The following is a 21,243-nucleotide window of genomic DNA, read 5'->3' as shown; positions in this document are numbered from 1 at the left end:
TTTAGCCTAAATGATTTCAGAGTTTTATTTTCAACATTTATTTCACAATTGTTTTTTCCCAAATTGGTTATTATTTGAGCTCTACATCTTCCAATTGAATATTTATGAACCTAAAGACATTTGTGAATTATGTTTGCATTAAAACTTCCTTCAAGTCTGACCTATACAGATCATACAAGTTCAGATAAATGAACCAGAAATATGTGGTGAATCTGTTAAGTCAAAAACACTAATAATCTCTAGCTATAGAAATACCAGCCCCTATTTGGAGCTCAGGAATGAGAAGCTGAACCAGACGATTCCAAAGGCCCTCAAACTGCTCACCAGAGATCTATAGGTCCCATTAGGTTCGTGGAGTTCTTTGCCCTCCTGGCTAACTGACATCTCAAACTCTACATGATCCGAAGTGAAGTCATCTACATCTGGGGAGGATGGAGACAGTCATTGATTATTAATTTATTAAAATACAAATGAAAACCCCCAAAATTAACAGGAGTTAAGAAAAAGAAGAAAAAAAAGCTAAGAAAGCATAAAGAATGCTGAAAAAGAATCCCAAACTCAGAACATAAAATTTGGCAAATTATGGCCAAGTTGAATGTCATTTATTCCAAATTGAAAAGAGTCATAGACAACATCCCTTCTCAACAGAATCGTGTTGTAGGGCTGAAAACAAGTGCAAAACTTTCTGGGGGGAAGAAGAAGTACGCGGAGTCCTCATCCTCCTGTGAACAAAGAGCATCTTAAGATAACTGGTTTTTTTTTTTTTAGAAATTACGAAGATTTCAGGAGAGACTAAGAATAATCTTTTTCTTTTCTGTTTTTTTCTTTAATTTTGTTTCAATTCAATTAATTAATTAACGTGTAGTGTATCATTAATCTCCTAAAAGCTCATTGGGGGCCAAGTTCCAACCGTGGTTAACCACGGCCGTGACCCCGTATGACCCCGAGAGGCACGTGCGTCCGCGGGTTTGAGATCGGAACGGCTCGCGCAGCAGCAGCTTCTTTGTCCCCTTCTCGACGCGTCATTTTATGCGAACTTGAGTGCCAGCCGCCCCCAGGGGTCCGTCTCCTCCTGTCACCCTCACCTCCGCGCTCTGTCGCCGCCTGGCCTTGTCCCTGCGCGCGGTCGTCCTGTCCCGGCCCCAAACCGTGCAGCACAGCGCGTCTGTCCCCGGAGCCGGAGCTGGGGAGATGCTCGCATAGACGCTCGCCTCGTGTGTGTCGGGGCCGGAGCGGTCCCGCGTCCGCACCTCCGCAGCGGCCTCGGCGTCCGTCCATCCGTCCGTCCGTCCGTCGGTCCGTCGAGCCGGAGACCAGGCGTCGGTCTCGACACCCCCCCCTCCGGCAGAATTCCCGCGTCGCTGCGTATTTCGGTTTCGTCCTGTGAAAACCCGAGACACCGAGTTTAACGCAGGGTCGGGCCGCCCCGCGCGGGGACGTCCCGCAGCCCCGGTCGCCGCACGCGCTGGGTCCCGCCGCGGACAGAACTGGAGTCGCGGCCCGACAGGGGGGGTTTCCCGGGGACCAGCCGTGGCCCCGCCGGGGAGCGCGTGACGGGACGGTCCCCCCAGCCTCCTCCGTCACCGCGGCCTCGTGCTCCGGCCGCGCTGACCGTCGTCCTCGGCCCGGGTCGCGTCGCCTCTGCGGCGCCCGAAGACACTGGTTCCTCCGGTGACCGAACCGGCGCTTCTGCTGCCGGCACAGTAGGGAGCCCGGCCAGTGTCCGTCCGTGTCCCGGTCGCGGACCCGCGCGGTCGTCACGTCCGTCCTGGGCCCGTCCACGGACCCGCGCCGGGCTTCGGGCGACCGTCCCCGCCCTTCCTGAGAGCGACAGGGGCCGAGCGGGGTCCGGGTCCGTGCGCCGCCGCCCTCGTCGCCGGCCGCTCCGCCCAGCACGCGCACGCGCACACACACACACAGACACACACTTGCGCGCACGCATGCACACCCACACACACACTCACGTGCACACACTCACGCACACACACGTACACCCACGCGCGCACATACAGACACTCGCGCACACACTCACCCACCCACACACTCACGTGTGCACACTCACACACGCGCGCGTGCACACACAGACACACACTTGCGCGCACGCATGCACACCCACACACTCACGTGCACACACTCACGCACACACGCGTATACCCACGCGCGCGCATACAGACACTCGCGCACACACTGACCCACCCACACACTCACGCGCGCACACTCACACTCGCGTACACACGCACGCACGCACGCACACACAGACACACACTTGCGCGCACACTCACGCACACACACTCATGTACACACTCACGCGTACACCCGCGCGGGCACGCACATACAGACACTCGCGCGCAGTCACGCAAACACACACGCACGCACGCGCACAAAAACAGACGCGCGTACACTCACATGCACACGCGCACACACTCATGCACACTCACGCGCACACACGCACGTGCACTCACACGCACACACACGCTCTCGCACACGCACACACACGCGCGCGCGCACACCCACACCCTAAGAACCCCGAGCGCTGTCTCCCAGGATGAAGATGAAAATCCTCAAACTCCGAGTCTCCGCCGTGACCAGAATCCCCAAGCTTCGCGGCGTCACTGTCTGCCCGACTCCGCCGCACACACGGTGCGTCTCTGTCCCTGTCCTCGGAGCTCCGCGTCCCGTCCAAGTCCGCGCGCGCGGCGGTCCCTTCCCCCGTGGCTCCGCCGGGCGACATCCCCGTCCTCACCACCGCCCCGTGCCATGACGTCCCCGCGCGCCCTGCGGTTCCTGACAGCGACCCCAAGGCTTCCGGCGCACGTGATTACCTCCTGGGCCGGTCTCCGCTGTGACTTGCAGTTGTGACAAGGGCAGGGGCTGTGCACGAGGATCTAACGTCCCGCCCGGTGTCTGTGTTTGTCCAAAGTGCGCTGAGCCCGGGACGAGACAGGACAAACCGCGCGGGGAAGCACATCTACAGTGTTGCCACGTGACTCGCGTACTGGTGTGAAATGTTAGTGTCACTACGTCCTGTCCTTAACCGTTTCTGCTGGTGTCCCCGGACCGGGAACACAGTGGGAGAGATTATTCGGTCCCCACGGCGGTGACAGCTCACAGCACCCAAAACTGTATCTGACCAGAAGTCTGCAGATCCTGCCTAAAACACTAACATTCCTCTAAGATACCTAAAGTAAGATAAAATGGGAATAAAAGTCCCTTATTCTCACATAGGGAAGCTCAGTATTTGAAAAATGTAGTTCTTTTTCTTAAATTCACGCCTAAATTAAATACAACCCCACTTGAAATCCCTATAGGGTCATAAAAACATGGAACATGACAAAATCATTCTGAAGTTTATTGGAGCAAACAATGTGCAGAAAAATGATAAGGACAACTTTACTCATTTGTATCCCTCCTCCTGCTTTCGTCCGGAGCCAGAGGAGGTCATCGAGCATCTGCAGAAGGGTCATTGCCAGCTGTGCTCAGCCTACCCGGACCTGCTGTTCCCTGATGAGTCACAGAAGCGGCCGTGCTCAGCCGCTCCTCCGGGTGAGTCACTGGCGAGTGTGAGCGCCACGTCGAAAGCTGAGAGACACGACCTGGGTGACCTCCCGCTCCTTCTCCGTCCTCCCTCGCTGGATAGGAACCGCTCCTGCTGACTCTCCGTGTCCTCCTTTTGCTGACCCCATTTCCTCTCTAACCCAATTTTCCCAGCAAGGACGTCAATACTCTGTGACGCAGTAGTCCAGTCTTGGGGAAAAAAGGGCCCTGATTTTTTAGTCAAGTGTATTTTTTTTGTCTTACTAACTTCTTCCCTAAAACAATGACTCTCTCCTCCTTCCTCACAGTGACCTCTCGTCACCGCCCGTTCATCTGATCCGTCTCCCCACACCCCCTTGTCCTTGGATCCCCTCCAGCGAGAGTTTTCCAATAAATAAATCTTTTGTATGGCTCTACATTAAGAATCCGATCAAAAACAGACACCTGTCATCGAACTGCTGGAAGCTTTTGGGGCTAGACTGTACTTCTAGCCCCATCTCATCCCAGCAGCGAGTGACAGCTAAGCTCCACCTGAAACGGGGCTAATTTAAACACCAAGTAAACCTCAGGATTCTGCGCCTCTTCCTTTACAGCATTCTCCCGGAACTCCCTTTCTCTTTCTCCTTGAAAACGTTACTTCAAGTCAGCTCCAAGGCCACCCTCTGCAAACAGCCCTTTAAGGGACCACAATTGTTCCCTCCTTGTGCCTCTCTAGTACCTCACGTCTTTCTAATCCGAGTTACACGCTGAGCCGTGACGTGTTGTTGTCTAAACAGCATGGTGTCTCACTCCCCTTGAATCTTCTTGTGCACTTGGTTCTGGGCCTTGCATTTGTAATTGCTCAATGATGTTGCTGAAGTGAAATGAATGCATTAAGTAGCCTGGGTTCTTCACTATTCCGGGAGAATAGAATAATCATTCCTGCTTTATTTCTCTTCTTTCGTTTTTTAGTCTGCAATGGCTTTCCTTTTCTCCACCATTTGCCCAAATCATATTCTTCTTCACTCCACAACTCAAGTTTTACTTTCTGAAAGACTGTCCGGACAATATCATCATCACTGACCATTCTTTCTTCTGATGTAGTGTCCGTGTCTCCTTGGTGGGTCCGGCACAATTTGGCACTTAATTGCTAACCACCTTGATGTATTTGTACTATTTCAAATAGGTTCAACTTATTAATTCTAGACAGAAGACACATTTCTAAGGAGGAGCAACTACATATTATATCCCCCTATGACGTTTAGCAGAGCACTGAGCACAGAGCAGGAGCTTATAGTAGACAGTAGGTTGTTCCACTCGTACTTTCTCTCCAAAGCCAAAGCACTCACCGCCCCTGAAACTGCCTGTTTTTGAGGATCCACAGCCATTCCTCTCGCTGAGAATTGCTTTTAGTCACCAAGACTGCCTTACTGAAGACACCTCCCACCCCTTCCAGGTTCTGGCCCAGTCAGTGACTGTCTGAGTCAAGGATGAACAACCCCTCCCCCTTACTGGGAACTCTAACAACTCAGAAAGGCAGTCTCAGTTCCGGAACTTATTATGGGATGGTCTGAGACCTCACTGTCCATCGCATGTGGGTCAGAGTCTCCTTCCGCCCAAGCTTGCCTTTCTGGACTTGAGTTGACTCCTTAATGAACGTTCTGCTCACAGGTTGCTACCTTGCTATCTGTTTCCAGACAACCCAATCTAAGAGCTTAAATCTTTTTTCCCCTCCCACCTATTTAATTATGAAACGTTTCATCTTCAGCATTGCAACAAGCATATCCTTGCTTTCACATCATCACGAAACATATAGAAATGTAGTAATTCCCATTTATAAATTTTATGAATCACAAAGGGTACCTTGACTTTTGTTGGTAAGAATCATATCAGATATGATTGGAAGATGTCAAGTGATTCTGTGTACTTTAGTAAAACACTAAGGAGCTTCAAAAGGAAATGTGTTTTTGGACAATGTTTAAAGACATGAGAAAGAAAAAAGAGGAACAAAATTATCATCAGAGAAGAATTTGTTTAAAAAATATTGGCCATAGATGACATTTTTCTTTCCTTTGTGGCATGAGCTCAACAAGTGATTCTTTTATAAGATCTGTGAAAACTGTAGTGTGGCAGGCTGGGGAGCCCAGAGATCTGGTGAGAGCTTTCATCTGTGCATTGTCACGTAGAATGTTTCACTAATGTTCTGTCAAGCTCACTTAGTGAGCTATGACTCAATGGAGAATTATGTCTGAAAGGAAAATATTTTTCACAGCTTATGACTCACTTTTAAAAATAAGCGCATTTCTCTAAGAACCCAGACAAGTAAAATTTTGATATAAACTAGATAAAAGTGAGGATTTTTTGCTGTGACTTCTAACTTTGTAGCCATTACTTTTTAAAAAATAGCCTCTCCTATGGTTTTCCTAATTATTACTAAAATAAGAAAAATTTTTAAATAATGTGGTATCCCATGAAATGGAATAAACCACATACAAAAGTGCTTCTGCAGTATTGTCCCAATTATGTTAGAATATACATAGAATAAGGAAGTATCCACTGACATGGGACAAGGTGAATCAATTTTCCTTCTTGTCTGCATTTTCCAAATATGTTGTAATGTCTGTATAAATTTCATCCTCAAGACTTATAAAATATATTTTATTTAAAACGAGGAAGTGAAATAATTTTTTGTCAAACACTGGCTTGGAGGTAAAGGGAGTTGTATTCAATCTTCCAACAAAGAAGAGACAATAAAGGGATAATATGGCCTTAAAGCAGCAATACACGTGGGAGGATTGTGTCACATCCCTGTGTGTAGCCTACTGGACACTGGGAAATTGATAAAGCCTCACTTGAGCTCCCTGTTTAAAATCTGTGACTAGCGACCTTGGACTGGATCAACTCTAAGCTAACTTATCCTCCTAATATACCATGATTTTAACATTGAGACAACAAACCTTTTTCTACTTGCTTCTAGGTCACTGCACTTTTCTGGTTTCCTTTCATGATGTCTCTGTCTTCTTTGCTGCTTCCTCTCCATTCCTCCAAACCCTAAACATTGGACCACCCCAGCGTTCAGTCCTTCTTCGCTTTCTCTCTTTCTACGCTCCATTATTTGAGGATCGCATCTGCTTTCATGGATGTAGAAGCCATGCATATGCAGAAACTCCTAAGTGTGATTCTCTAACCAGGACCTCTCCCCTGACCTCCAGGTTGGTCTGACCACCAGCTCAGCAAGTCTACTTAGGTGACTGAGAGGCATCCCCAGGGTAACCTGCCCAGCCTGAGGTCCTGAACCCCTCAAATCTTTAACCTTGATAGTCTCCTCCATCTCAGCTATTGACAACCCTCTTCTCCCAGTTGCTCAGGCTGAAAGCTTCGGATTCAGGCTTGGCATCCCCCTTTCTCTGAGACCACCATCCAAGTTATTAGCAATTCTGTGTCCTCTATAATCAACATATACCTAGAACCCAATGGCTTTTCGTCACTTCCTCTATTAGCCTCCTGGGTGGAAGTGACCGTGATCCTTGGCCCAGGTGACTGTGATGGACTCCTACCTGTTCTCACAGATTCTGCTCCAACACACTGTCATCTCAGGAGAGCCACCACAGCAACACTCTAAAACTGTAGGCCAGATCATGCTGTCCGTTTGCTCAATGACTTTTCATCTCACTGAGAGCAAAGGCCAAGGTCCTCACAGTGGCCAAATAGAAGTCGGTGGCCATTTAATATCATCAAGTCAGAGTACTTAGAGAGTTCTAAAATGCTGAATGTCATGAGACATCAAGAAAGTACCCATAAATAGTGCTCCCCCAGGCAAAGCCAGACCAATGGTCACCCCTCCTCTCAAACGCTGTGCAATCTGTCTCCCCATCTCTTTCTGTGGTCTTTTCTTGTGCCACTCTCCCACATGCCAACTGCTCCCATCCGGCCCCTTTGTTCCTCCTTGAACAACCAAGAACATCCGTCTCTCAGGACCTCTGCCATTGCTCTTGCCTCTGTCCGGCATGATCTTCAAGATCTCCATACTGGTGGCTTCGTGAAAGACATTTGGAGATTTCGGTGGAGATCTCAGGCCATTGAAAACATGGTTAATTTGTTCTACAAAATACAGATATGAATTTGTGAGTTATCTTCAGTAAAAGTGCTGACTCGAGTTTCGGACATACCCAAGATTGTCTAGGGGAGATATTAGAGAAATTAATAACACTCTAATGACTGGCAAGAGGAAGATGACAGAGACAGAGAAGAAATTGCCCCCAAGATAAGGCATTTATCCTTTCCCCAATGTATCACTAACGTGATAACTTAGACTGTTTGTTGTCATGGCTTAGAGTATTAGCTCTAAATTCAGATTGTTCGTGTTAAAATCTTAACCCCAAATTTTAACCTTTTACTAGCTAGGTGACCTTTGGCAATTTACATAATATTTCAAAAATTTTTTTCTTTTTTTTTGGTAAATTAATAAGTTTAAACTGACTAGAACAATGTTGGCTCCTATTAATAATGCTCGGCTCATTAGTTACATTGTTATTGTAGGAGATTCCTCCAAAGTTCTGAACTTCATTCAGGGTGCTGGTTCTCCAAACTGTCTCGTAGTCTGGAAACTGGATGGAAAGTCATGTCCCGTGTAATCGTTCAACCAAGCTCTCTTTCTACCTGCACCAGAATTGTTTGTCATTGTTGTTTATAAAAAAAACTAAGTAAAACTGTCATGGTCAGCCCAAGTAGTAGGACCAAAATAGTAGACCTTTATCAATTAGCCACCACCAAAGATACGCTATTTCTGACTTAGGCCTTTTTTTTGAACTATTCTAGCCCTGTTGTCTCTTACACTATTCTCACTTTGTTTCTTGTAAGGTAGAGAAGCTCTTTGGCTTCTGACCACTCCTGTCATCTCCACTGAAACCAACAAGCTTATTTCCGCTGTATTGTTTTGTTTTTTTTCTACTTCCATCTCTAGACCAAAGTCACACTTCCAAACAGGTTTTCAAAGGTGCTGGAACATCTCACTATGAGTTTCTTAAGACCTTGGTGTTCCACCCTAAGAACACAGTTTGAAGGGAAGTTATGTTTCATGTAGGGTAAGCCATTCCAACATTTCAGTCTTAATTCCTAACTTGAATTCTCCATCTGGAAGGACTGTTTGTGATGTCTCAAATCATTTTGTTCATTTAATTTGTGCTGCCTCTGAGGTATGGTTTGGTCAACCAACCATATTAACAATGGGATCTTTCTAGAATTTTCTTTTAACATTCCCATATTGGTGAATTTCATCTGCTCTGAATTGCACAATTCTTCCACACATATTGCCCAGATTTTAGAAAATATTACTTAATTAAATTTTTTCCTTCTTTTTATGTGTAAGCCTCCTCCTAAGATTGACTTTTTAACTGTTACACAATGTGCATTCTGGGATCTGACACTCATTATAAATCTGGAGACAATAAGCAGTGGTGGGAGTGAAGTATGAGGAGAATTAGTCTTTTCTTGCAGGCATCTTGCAGTTCAAGAAAGGCAGAAATTTTAGCAGGCAGGAAATAAAGGGTCCTATTTTAAATGGCTAGAGTAATTTAATGTGAAAGAAGAATATTTGAAGAGAATTCTTTCAAAACCCCCATGCAATCTTCTGGGTTGTATTATTTCCTAGTTTTGTACCAATCAAAGACAGAATTTGAAAACCCATTTAGATTTATGTTGAAGTTTGCTGATCTGCAAAATTAAGAATTATATTTTCTCCTTGGTTATCTCAAACCTGTGCAAAAAGATGAGTTCTAAAATATGTTTTTTCATGTTAATATATTTATTTTAGCATAGTCAGCGAAAGGCCACAGCTTTCGTTTTGCATCTCGAGCCAAGAAGGTATGGATCTGAACTTGTCATTCTCTTCCCATGCAGCAGCAGTAAAGCAGACACACCCACATGCTGTCCTGCAATCTCTCATGAGATTTAAATATCCTGTTGTGTCGCAGCGGCCACTCGTCCTCCTCAGCCCTGGCTTCCCAGGGCAGGTCATTCCAGGCGGTCACAGAGGTGAGCCCGACCTGCACAGACTGATGAGTTCTCATCTCTGTATGCAGATTGGATTTTCCTATATTTACCCCTGACCAGTATAAATATTTGATCCCAGAGTTTTCCCATTTTCCTGAATTTCTGCTCATCGCCATCACTGCTCTTATCAGGTGCTGGCCTAGTCAGGGTTCACTGTTACAGACAACCCAAATCAACATGGGCTGTTTTAAGTAGAAATGTAATTTATAGATTTTGTCTAAAGTTCAGGGAAATTCGGAGAAAGCTATAGAACTCAGGCTCATAGAATAAACAGATGTGAAGAGGGCGCTTACACTCAGAGCCATGTTAAAAATCATACCCCAAGAGCAGCCGGTGAGACATCACAATGCTGGACACGATGCTGTTTCAGGCATAAGGTTGCTGGCAGAATTAAGGTTGGTCATCAACTGACCTCGAGAAGGTGAGGTCATCCTAAATTGTCCAGTTGCACCCAAGTAATTATAAGGGTCCTTATACGTGAGAAAGAGAGAGGCAGGAGAGCCAATGTCAGAGTGAAGTGCTGTGAGGAGACTTGGCCAAATATTTCTGGCTTTGAATATGCCTAAATTTAAAACTCCAAGTAATTTAATTTTAATGCATAATGCAAATTGGCTTTCTTACTGCCTCTCTCTCTCTGTCTCTCTCCTTCCATATCTGTGTGTGTGTGTGTGTGTGTGTGTGTGTGTGTGTGTGTTTCTAGAAAGCTGCACAAGAAGCTGTTGAATTGGTTTCCTCCAGCATGGAGGATAAGTGATGTGACCTGTGACTGGTGGAATTTTTATTTCTGAAAGTAGCATTATTGTTATAAACCATAGAGAGGAAACAAACTTCCAATATGAAGTCAAATGTGCAAGACCATACTTATAGTAAGTAAAAAAAATAAGAATTTGAAGGTGGAAGAGGGCTGAGAGGGCAAGGAGAAGTGTGTCACAGGGGTAGATGAGCCCCAGCTGGCAGCCGTTCTCATTTTGCCAGACCCCCCTCACTCCAGTAAATCACCAGCATCCTCCACCCTGAGTCCTCCCTGTTCTGCAACAACTGAATTGACTATGTTCCTGTTTCTGGTGATGGACTCAAAGGGCATGCCCTAAGTTTTCAATATACCCCAGTAGTTTCACCGAATATGACCTAAAAGTCCTCCAGATTCCCCACGGAGCACCATCTCTCTTCTGAACACAGCTTATTACCCCATATTCTTGAGGTCATGGCATTCCTAACTACAGAGTTAGAATTCATTATGTTTTTTCCAAGATCACCAGAGTTCTTGAGTGTACACACGCATTTCTTATATCCATGAACAGTGACAAAAACCAGAAAGTTTTTATTATGATATTTTATTATGGGTGTCTGTAGGGAAAAAAAAAAGATCAACAACCACATACAAGCTTACAAAGTTAAATTTCAACACATTCTCTGTGTTACTGTGACAAAAGCGCCCCACTATTTGTCTTTTGTTGTTGTTGACTTTTACAGGATCAAGGGAGATAGTCCCCTGAAGTGACATGCCAATAAATGTTTTTGACAGGAGACATGTACAGATGGTGTGCATTTATGTTTTGAATGCAAGGCAACAATTCTGACCTAGAGTTTTTAAAGTGAAAGTACATTAGCACCATAACATGTCTTTAAAGCCTTCCCAAATATCAGTAATCTTGATCATTTCAGCAATGACAAGAAAAGAGAAAAGCACCTTTAAAAGCAGTTAATTTCCAAGATTAAAATAATTGTAGATTTTAAAATGTCTCTTTAAATTCTTGTACTATACTTTTACCAATATTTTAGGAAATTATTGTTAATTTATATAATTTTTTTTATCTTCCAGGTCTTCTAGAATTCATCTGTATTTCTGACCAGGTTGAGGTAGTTGAAACAGGGAGGTCTTTTCTAATTTCATGTTGACTATTTCAGAAGGAATGGTTATCTTTTGATGGTAAGCCTAGTCATTGCTCTGCAAATGGGCTAGGATTCAAAGAATATAACACAGTGTTATTGTAAGAGTGTTGAAGTTTATTTATTATAGCACCATTGAGACATTTTGAAATTGGAATTGGTAAAAAAATAGAACAAAAAGCATTTGGACTGTATTTGGTGTAACAGCAAAAAAAACCAAACCAAAACAAAACAAAAAAAGTATCCTTTTTTGCCAAATTATACTTTTTCCAAAACTTTTGGAAATAAATAACTGGAATTGAGTTGGTCACTTGTACTGGTTGACAAGGTTAGGACGAGAGGAACACATACGGAGTGTGAAATTTTTGCTGGGGTTTCAGGGATAGTTTGGTTTATAAAAAGCAAACAGGGCCAATGTCCACACCAAATTCTTGATCAGGACCACCAATGTCATAGGGAGCAATATCAACAATAGGTAGCCTCACAGCCTTGCGCGTTCGGTATTCGAAGACCGTTTTGCCCCATTCCCCAGTGTGTTTCTGTGAAAAAGAGGGAAAAAAAATGTGAGCTATCATGACGTTACAATTACTTAGACAATTCCTCTGACTGACCAGGTTTAGGAAAATAGTGTGCCCTAAGGGCATTTCCAACTTGCAGTGTTACCTTCCATGAATGTGAGATGTTTTCCATTTTAAAGCTATAATCATCCCAGATAATAAACCATATTGGGCTTTTTTTTAGAGATTGAGAGAGAAAGTGTGTGCATGTGAGGAGGTAGGGGCAGCAGGAGAGGGAGAGAGAGAATCTCAAGCAGGCTCTACCTCCCATTCAGATCCCCACCTGGGGCTTGATCTCACAACCCTGAGATCATGACCTGAGCAGAAATCGAGAGATGGACACTTAACTGACTGAGCCCCCCAGGTGGTCTAATAAGCCATATCATTAACCAAAAGTCTTACAGAGCTTTAAGGTACATCCAGTAGAGACTGCCAATGGCCCCCCATTTTTAGGAGGCCTGGTTCTGCCTGGTTACTGCTACTAGATACGGTTGGTTTACTAAAAAGTGAGTAAGTCTCTCATCATGGAATTTGTTACTATTAGAAGTGAATTCTCCCTTTGCTTATAAATGATAATAACAAAGAATAGATTCAAAGCTAACCTATAAAATTAAAAAGAAAGCAGAGATTTTAGATTGAGTCCATATAATAGCTAGCATGCCGAATGTATAGGAATCACCCAGATTATCTGATAAAGTTTATATTATGAATTTAAATTTCTACTGATTTCCTTTCAACTCGTTTTGCCTGGAGGTTGAGATGAAAAGTGTGTGTGTTTGTGGTGTTTAATATCCCTGCCATGAACCAGCAGATCCTATGTAACTCGCACCAAATGTAATCATTTGTTCACCACCATTATTTTTTTTCTTCTTTTCAGAATAGCATGATTAAACTAGAAATGCTGAGATCGCTGTGATCCATGCCTTTAAAAATGTCACTACTTACAGTGCAACCATCCTCCAGAACTGTGTATGTGAATTTGCTGTTTCCTTCGGCCTTGAATTCACCTTCATTTGACCCCATCAGCCTCAAGGCTTTCTTTACATTGCCGCTGGCCTGATCCATGTATGCAATGCTATTCTTGCAGTGATACGTGATGTTCTGGGAGGCCCGGCTGGAGAGAAGCCTGAGGAACGCCAGCTGGACATCAAGGATGTCTTCCGGAAGGTCAGGATTGCCATAGCTAAACTGTGATGGGGAAAAACACGATCGATCAAACACGTCAGTTGTACCCATATGTCCTACGGGATTCATGCAGTACAGTATGGTCATCATAACACAGGTTGGTCGTATATTTTGTGTATGAGTATTTTATATATGAATATGTTTTTATCACTTGTGTAACCTACACTAGAGTAAAACAGGTGTTAAGAATTCAAAGAAAGGTGGTTGCATGCAATGAATCATTCCACCTCATTTAGCTTGGGGAGAGAAGTTATGAAAGTTATAGAGGTAGTCACCTGGATATATAAAGCTTGTGTTCTTCTATTTATTTGCTAATTTAACTTTGTGATGAAAAATTGGGAAAAACTAAAAAAGTCAGGTAAGTAGGAATGACTTAATTAAAAAACAGTATATCCTTTATTACCTGAAAACCACCTTCCATGGATTCTCCAAACCAAACATGTTTCTTCTCAGCACCAGAATCTGTCCACCAGTTCTTCCGTGGAACATTCCGAGGACTGGCATTTATGCACGTTTCCCCAGTTTCCATATTGCAGAATACCTTAATGGCGTCCAACTTGCAACCTTGGTTTGGATCAACCCAATATTCTCCTGAATAGTCACAAAAAAGAATGATGGGAATTGGTTAGAAAATCCGGTAGTGAAGTTTGGACCAGAATGATTTTGTTTGTTTATCTGGTACAGCACTCACGATGTTGCTTGCTAATCTATTTGTATTTTATAGTATAGTATAATACAGAAACTTTTATTGAAGTTGTGGAGATTAAAAAGAGGTACAATAATTAGAAAGCATTGAAGTAAAATACAGCTTCTTGTATGGAACAATAATGATCCACGAAGCCAAGACATTCTGACTGGTGTACTGTATTTACTGAAATCCCTCCTCTTTTTAAGATGATTATCTCTTTAACACGGCTTTTCTAAACAATGTAAGCTTTTAGCCTAATCTAGGTTTATGCCAGTGGGTTTAACCCCACGTCCCTGTGAATGATGCTGTTCTCTATCTTAAGTAATTTTCCGAAATGACTTCTAACAAAGGCAATGTTCCATGTCAAGGTATTTGAAAACCTGAAATAGTTTTTGTTTTTCAGAAAGAATTAACCCAATATGTGCAAAATCTTACAGTATTATAATATTTGACATAATTTTATGTCAGTCTGGGATTTTTCTTTTAACTATTTCTTAATATGAAGAAGCTAATTAGATTTATCACAAAAATTAATCTCATTAAATAAAGATTGCAAAAGTTAAATTGCAAATTACGTCTGTACCAAGTTGTATAAATTTTATCCTGAAAACGTGGTGATCTAAGTTGCTTTATCACTCAGACAACTTTGGAATGATATGAAGAAACATCCCAAACTGTGACTTCTATTACAGTTTCTTCAAGACTGCTTGAAATGTTCCACGTTTAGAATATTTGGGTTATTGATGTTCCGTCTTAAGGATACCTGCCGTGTATACTTCCTGAAACTATCAAGCGGTTTCAACTCAACCAACATTCTTTAAGTACTATTTCTGCTATCAAAGATCTGTTTACAGTGAAGCTTTCTCTTCCCCAAGTTCTCATCTAAGCAGCTTTCTCCGAGCTCTTGTTGCCATGAGCGTGGAGGACTCCCGCACGTACCACTCTGGAGCTCAGGGTGGCAGAACTTCAGGTCTCGGCAGTTCCGAGCAGGGTGTTTACGAGATCCGTCAGGACTAACGAGGCTTTCTAGTTGTCCGTTGACTGATTTGAGTGATGTCATGATCTCCTCAGTGTTGATTTTGAAGTCCACTGGTTCATCTCCGTAATACGGGGCAAAACCACCAGCCTTTTCACCTCCTCCAACAACACCCAGGGCAGCAGCCCCACCGCCGCAGCACGGACCAGGAGCACCAGGAGGTCCAGGTGGGCCCGGTTGTCCGGGGTGGCCTGGGGAGCCCTAGGATGGGTAAGAACAGGCATCATAGAGGTGTGCTTGCTCTTTGCTGAAGGTGTATGTTGCTGGGCCAAGATGATGCACCAGAAACAACTAATATGTTGTAATTATTTTAAGAAAGGTTTACTCGAGTTGTTTTGTGATCCAATGATAACCAACGATAATAATGTGTTACCATGAAAGGTATTGTTCTCCCCCAGGTACCAATCAGTGGAGTTAGAGCACAAACTTCACTCTATCATGTTTCCTTCGGAATGAATGACGTAAATACTGCTAACTCTGACATACCAGAGGGAATATGATCAGGAACCTAGATTTGGATCCCAGATTCCCCATTAACTCTGTGTCTTTGGGCTGATGACTTACCTGTGTTTCAGTTACCAAATGTGTGTCTTGTGGGGATAACGGTTTTTATTCTGTTTATGCCAAAGATGTGGGATGGACGGTATCGGGAATGACGGTATTAGGAGCAAAACAGAAATCACGGAAGCCATTTGAGAAGAGGTACTACAGGCTCACCAGTCATTACGGTGAGCATAATTGGGTGATCTCCAGCAGAGTTCACTTGGTTAATTGGGCTTCTGTCTTCATTCTGACAGTGACCACTCTCTGATCAAACTGTAAAAAAGGTGCTCTTTTTTTCTCTTGTTGTTATAGTGTGATGGAGAAAGGGCAGACAATCTCTAAAAGTCACTGTTCATTCTGTAAATTAAGTCAGGTGCTTGTACTGCATCTGACTCACTGTCTAGGTTCCAAGTCTTACAAAGTGTCTCTGGCGCGTAAAGGCACAGTCTGAGCATGGTCTCACCTCGGATCCTCTTTCTCCTCTGTTACCTCGCGGCCCTGGTGGTCCGATGGGGCCCGGATGCCCACTCGTGCCATCTTTGCCGGGGGGGCCACTGGGTCCAACGGGTCCCTAAAAAGTTATCGTGATGTCACAACGCTAGAACATCCTCCAGCTAGAACATTTGAAGAATACGGATCTTCCAAAATCCTTCTATGCGACTTACTCTGGGGCCTGCGGGTCCTGGGCTACCGATAGCACCTTGGTGCCCGGCGGGACCCTGAAAGGGAAGGAGGGTAAACACGAATGAACACTTATGAAAGAGCGAGGGAACCGTACACTCACGATTCAGTCAGGAACATGGGGATCGCCACGGAATGTGATGGTGCCCTTCCCTCGTCTCCCCATCATCTCAGGCCAACTACTCTTTCAATCAAGCCCTCGCATCCATTTCTCATCTCTTCTAGCACAAACTTTTAAAGATGAGCATTTTTCTACTTTGGGTCTCCCAGATTTGCCTAGCTCATCACGCACCGAAGGGGATTTTCTAACAAGGCGGGTGCACTTACTGGAGAACCCGGGGCGCCCGGATTACCGGGGAATCCTCGATGTCCCTTGATGCCTGTAGAGCCACGTTCACCGGTTTCACCTTTGTCGCCGCGTGGACCTTGGGGACCCTTTACAGACACAGTTCAAATTAAGTTCATAAACACACGTACATATTGGTGAAACAAAACAGAATTTATAGCAATTAAATCTAGTTGATGACATTCCATTAGCTAGAAATACCATGGACACTGCCTACATGCAACACTAAAGATCCTTCTTGTAGTTTTGACTTTGGACTGATCATTGCATGAAACCCCAGTAATTGCTACGTAGGTCCTTGGCCCCCAGGACCTTCTAGATCCTGAACTGCTTTCTGTGTCATCAACGCAAGGTTAAAATTCTGTTCCATGGTGGGGTGTGTTGCCATCCCCTTTCCTGAACGTGCCAGGAGGTAGGACACTTCTTAGACTGTGGAATAGTTAAAAAATAACTCACAGGAGGACCTCGGGAACCAGCAGGACCTGGAGCGCCAGAAGGACCAGAAGGGCCCTGAAACAGAAACAGACAGGCAGGGAATTGTTTATGTATTGATAAAGCTTTGTTTTATTTAAAGTTAATCTCACTGTGATAGAATAATAGCATGCACACTATTTTTGAAAGTTAGTGCCATTTTCTCCTTCCGAGTGCTTTCTCTGCTTGTCTTTCCGAGGGGCCTGACGGGAAAGCCGGGAAAGTCTTGTTAATTCAGCCTGCGTCCACCCACTGAACGTGCACTTGGACTGATTAACGCTGCCTCAGATTTAGTAATGATTCTCCATTAACTACTGCCAGAAGCTTAGCAGACACCTTTCTTACCACAGTTGCCTAAGGAACGAGTAGCATAAAAACGAAAAGAAATGATCGTAGATCATTTGGTTGGCAGATGACACATTTTATCTTCTACCGACTAATTCCTTTATTGAAAAAAACAGGTAAGCAATGAAAAACTCACAGTTTCTCCTCTGTCACCATTCTTTCCAGCTGGACCAACGGGACCAGGGGGGCCTGGATGGCCAGGAGCACCAGGGGCACCGGGAGAGCCATTTTCTCCACGATCACCCTGAGGACAAATTCACAGATGCAACATAGGATCAGCAGTCACTGTTAAGTACCCAAACCCACTGTATCGTTGTTCGTTATACCTTGCCACCGGGAGCCCCGTCTCGGCCTGGAAGACCATCTGATCCTGGGTTTCCCTGATTAAAAAAACAGGAAGGAGAAAAGAAATCAAACTCTTGCGAACCATTCAAATCTAAGCCATGTATTCTCAATGGTAGCAAGAACATCCTGAAGAGGATAAAAATTGGTTCTTGGGACTAAACAATCTTAGCTATCACAATGGCTGTGGCCCTTCAAAGGGTCCTACTTCAGTAGATAAGCAGTACAACTGCAGCACTAAAATTTCACAGGTGAGAGAAAGGGAGAAGTGGTTAGGAAAAAAAAAAGTCTAAAAAAATCCTTGGGAAAGAGATAACAAGTAAGAGTGTAAGAAATAGTAATTTAAGCTGATAATGGAAATCTACAGTTTAAGAAAAGACTTAATCACTGATAACATGCAACACATTTTCATGCTAAGGAATGCTATAAACTGGGGCCTTCCGCATCCCCAACTTGTGTCTTTATTTAGCTAGCTTTTACAGTCTTTTCCATTAATGACCATTCGTTGGGCAAATATTAATGAACATGAACATTGATGATTATTCTAAATTGTAACAGAAGAGACATCTTATTAAAGAAAGGAGGAGAACTTTGGCATGTGGCAATATTTACACTCTCGGACATTAAGGCACAATTTGACCCTTGCTTAAAGAAATTACCAGACACTGTACGGATAATTGGATATTTCCTGACAACCAGCGCTTACATCTCTTCCAGGTTCACCCGCTGCACCAGCCAGGCCAGGAAGACCCTGGGGTCCAGGAGGACCACGTTCTCCATTGTGACCAGCAGGCCCTGGTTTCCCACTTTCACCCTGTGCACAAAGAAATAAAAGACATTTTATTTCAACTTATTTTACCCTTCGTTAACTTTAAATTATTTTTTAAACTTAGTATATCTTAGCAATCAATATGTTGAGTTTCCTTATTTTTTGAAGAAAAGCTTTGTTTTATTAAAAATTCTATTGAATTTGTTCCTAAAGCTATCCCTATCATTGAAGAAGAGTAAGTTTCTTGTATTTTCCTACTTTCCAGGTGACTCTGGCCAAAGAGCTGAATAATGACAATGATTATATTATTTAGAATACATTCTAATATGAGATATATAAATGAGACATGGCCATTTTGAGAAAAAAAATAATGATTAACCATCAGGAAATTATAGGATTACAGTGACCATCAGAAGGTTATTTTGAACATCTGGCTCCATTTAAAAATATATATATTTATTAGATATGTTCATATAAATTGAATATACTTGAATGTAATATCTTCATTTCATTACAATATAATACAGAATTTAATTGCCTCATTTGCTAAGTGGGTATTTAAGACACTAACTATAGTATGTCACAGTGATATTAGGGAAAGAAAATTAGAAACAACTCAACAAACTGAGTTGATGCAAAATTGGTATTAATGAAAGACTTTCATGCGTCCGTAAACTGACTAGTTCCCTCTGTAAAACTGAAAGTCAGCGAAGTAAGGAATGCTCACACATCTCCTAGTAGAGGTATTTAGGGTGGCAAGTTATTTTCTGTGATAATAGTTTCTTAGGGTTAGTGTTCAAGGCTGCTGTATGGTGGGCATTGGTTTTGTGTTCTGCAGCCTTAAATAAAATGCATGCTTCCTGAGAATCTGAACATATCAAGAATTTGCATCTTTTACAGGAAAATTTGTTCATGACGTGCTTGCTGCGGTTAAGTGATCTGCAAAGGCTACCAGAGGAAACAGTCCAGGAAAAGACGGCCACTCTCACCTTGGTGCCCTGTGGGCCTGGGCTTCCCCTAGGGCCCGGCATGCCCGGGGGTCCTGCGAGACCCCTAGCTCCGGTAATCCCAGCAAGTCCCAGCGGGCCTGGAACTCCCTGTTGAACAAAAAAGACAGCCTCAGTTCTTCTCTCTGTGACTCTGTTTTCCTCTGTTGAATTCGTAATTCAAAATAAAACCGTATTGTCAACCCACAGAGCAGCGCAGCCACTCACCGGAGGGCCCTGGGGGCCAGGTGATCCCTTCTCTCCGGGCTGGCCAGCGTCACCTTTAGGTCCAGACACCCCAGGGCTACCAGGAGCACCATTGCTGCCAGGGGGGCCGGTGGGGCCGTCCTTGCCTGGAGCACCGCTGGGGCCAGGGGGGCCTGGGTTACCCTGCAAAGAGATTTTTTGAAATTTGAGTGTTTTATAATGAAAAGTTCAATGTTTCTTCCCGCTTTTACCTGCAGTTTAGATGAAATTTATGACAAAGTAAAGTGGCAATGGGTAGGTTTCTCCTCTCATGCATACATGAATATTCTTTATGGAATAAAGAAAAATTTAAACAAAATACTTACATTATTACCAGGAGGACCAGGAGGACCACGACCGCCAGGGAAGCCAGCGGCGCCCTGTGAAGAGGTGATATGTTTTTGAATTTCAAAACCGAAGCAGAATGAATGATTAGCTACTAAAAACAAGAATAGAGGGTAAGGAATGTGATCTGCTTTCCACCCTGGGAGCACTTGTGCTTTGCTGGTTTTCCTTTCAGAATCACATATTGCCGGCATCTGATTAAGGGATCACAGAGTTTAGACTCTCTTGGGATCTAGTGCTTTCGAAGTCGTTTTTGTACAGATCGACATGAGTCAATGCGTTCGCATCACCGTTTAGAGACGCAGCAAGGAGAATCAATACTTACGGGACCCCCAGGACTGCCACGTTCGCCCTTGACGCCCGGCGGACCGGCAGGACCCTATATGGAACGGGGGCAGAGATGGTTCATCAGAATTCACCAAAACCAACGCTTGAAAGAAGCCTTCAGCCTTTGAAAACCAAGTAATCCCCTTATGGGGCGACCCTTCGCGGCGGAGCCGTGCGCGCATCACTCTGCGGGCGCTTCAAGCCCGAGCGCCGCCGCGCGTCCGCCGGGTCTTAATCAAACCGGGGCGGGGAGCCGCGGGCTACGCGAACAGGCCGGAGCCCGCAGAGCGGCGGCGGGGCCGCGGCCCGAGCAACCGGGCTGGGGCCGATCCAGACCGTGGGGCGCCCAAGCCGAGCTGTACCCCGGGAAGCCGATGCTCGTCGCCTTGACAAGCCCCCAGGACGGAGCCCCGACGGTGCGTACGCCGGCGCCCTCGCAGCGCGCGAGGGGACACTCACCGCAGGCCCGGCGCCGCCCGGAGGCCCCGCGAGGCCGGGGGGCCCGCCTTCGCCCTTCTCGCCCGGAGCACCTCTTTCGCCCTTGGCGCCGGGCTCGCCGTTCTGCCCCTGCGTTCAGAGGGGACAGCACCTGTGAGCCGGCGCCCTCCCCGCCGGCCTCTCCCGCCCTCCCTCAGAGGCGCGAGCCTTCGGCGGCTGAAGCCGACTCGTAAAGGAACGTCCTCTGCAGACGGGCCAAGCCCAGCCGGCAGAGGCGCTTCCAGGTAGAAGGAAACCACCCCGGAAGCGTTGAAACGGACGTAACGTCCGAGGGGAGCTGAGGACTGTGCTCCGGGAGCGGCGCCCGCAAGCGCGCGGGAGAAAGCGGAGCCCGGAGCGCGCGGGAGAAAGCGGAGCCCGGAGCGCGCGGGAGAAAGCGGAGCGCGCGGGAGAAAGCGGAGCCCGGAGCACACGGCAGTGCGTC

The 21,243-nt window shown here is 45.1% G+C and overlaps 1 protein-coding gene across 1 annotated transcript in view; it reads right to left on the bottom strand.

The window, feature by feature from the left end:
* Positions 1-11,550: 11,550 nt before the first annotated feature.
* LOC111148079 (collagen type III alpha 1 chain) overlaps positions 11,551-21,243 on the bottom strand; it is a 39,104-nt gene continuing 29,411 nt past the window's right edge. The window contains exons 36-51 of the mRNA XM_022504510.1: positions 20,781-20,888; positions 20,320-20,373; positions 19,976-20,029; positions 19,632-19,793; positions 19,407-19,514; positions 18,355-18,462; positions 17,633-17,686; positions 17,443-17,550; positions 16,947-17,000; positions 16,472-16,579; positions 16,129-16,182; positions 15,927-16,034; positions 14,824-15,121; positions 13,600-13,787; positions 12,957-13,199; positions 11,551-11,993 (exon numbers count right to left, since the gene is read on the bottom strand). Coding sequence (XP_022360218.1) covers positions 11,847-11,993; positions 12,957-13,199; positions 13,600-13,787; positions 14,824-15,121; positions 15,927-16,034; positions 16,129-16,182; positions 16,472-16,579; positions 16,947-17,000; positions 17,443-17,550; positions 17,633-17,686; positions 18,355-18,462; positions 19,407-19,514; positions 19,632-19,793; positions 19,976-20,029; positions 20,320-20,373; positions 20,781-20,888 — 1,956 coding nt within the window. The 3' untranslated portion in view covers positions 11,551-11,846. The remainder of the gene's footprint in view (positions 11,994-12,956; positions 13,200-13,599; positions 13,788-14,823; positions 15,122-15,926; positions 16,035-16,128; positions 16,183-16,471; positions 16,580-16,946; positions 17,001-17,442; positions 17,551-17,632; positions 17,687-18,354; positions 18,463-19,406; positions 19,515-19,631; positions 19,794-19,975; positions 20,030-20,319; positions 20,374-20,780; positions 20,889-21,243) is intronic.

This window comes from Enhydra lutris, unplaced genomic scaffold, assembly GCF_002288905.1.
Source record: "Enhydra lutris kenyoni isolate GAN:26980312 unplaced genomic scaffold, ASM228890v2 scaffoldscaffold1, whole genome shotgun sequence".
Classification (NCBI taxonomy): domain Eukaryota; kingdom Metazoa; phylum Chordata; class Mammalia; order Carnivora; family Mustelidae; genus Enhydra; species Enhydra lutris.
Note: the sequence above shows the minus strand (reverse complement) of the source record. Positions and strands in the feature narration are given on the sequence as shown.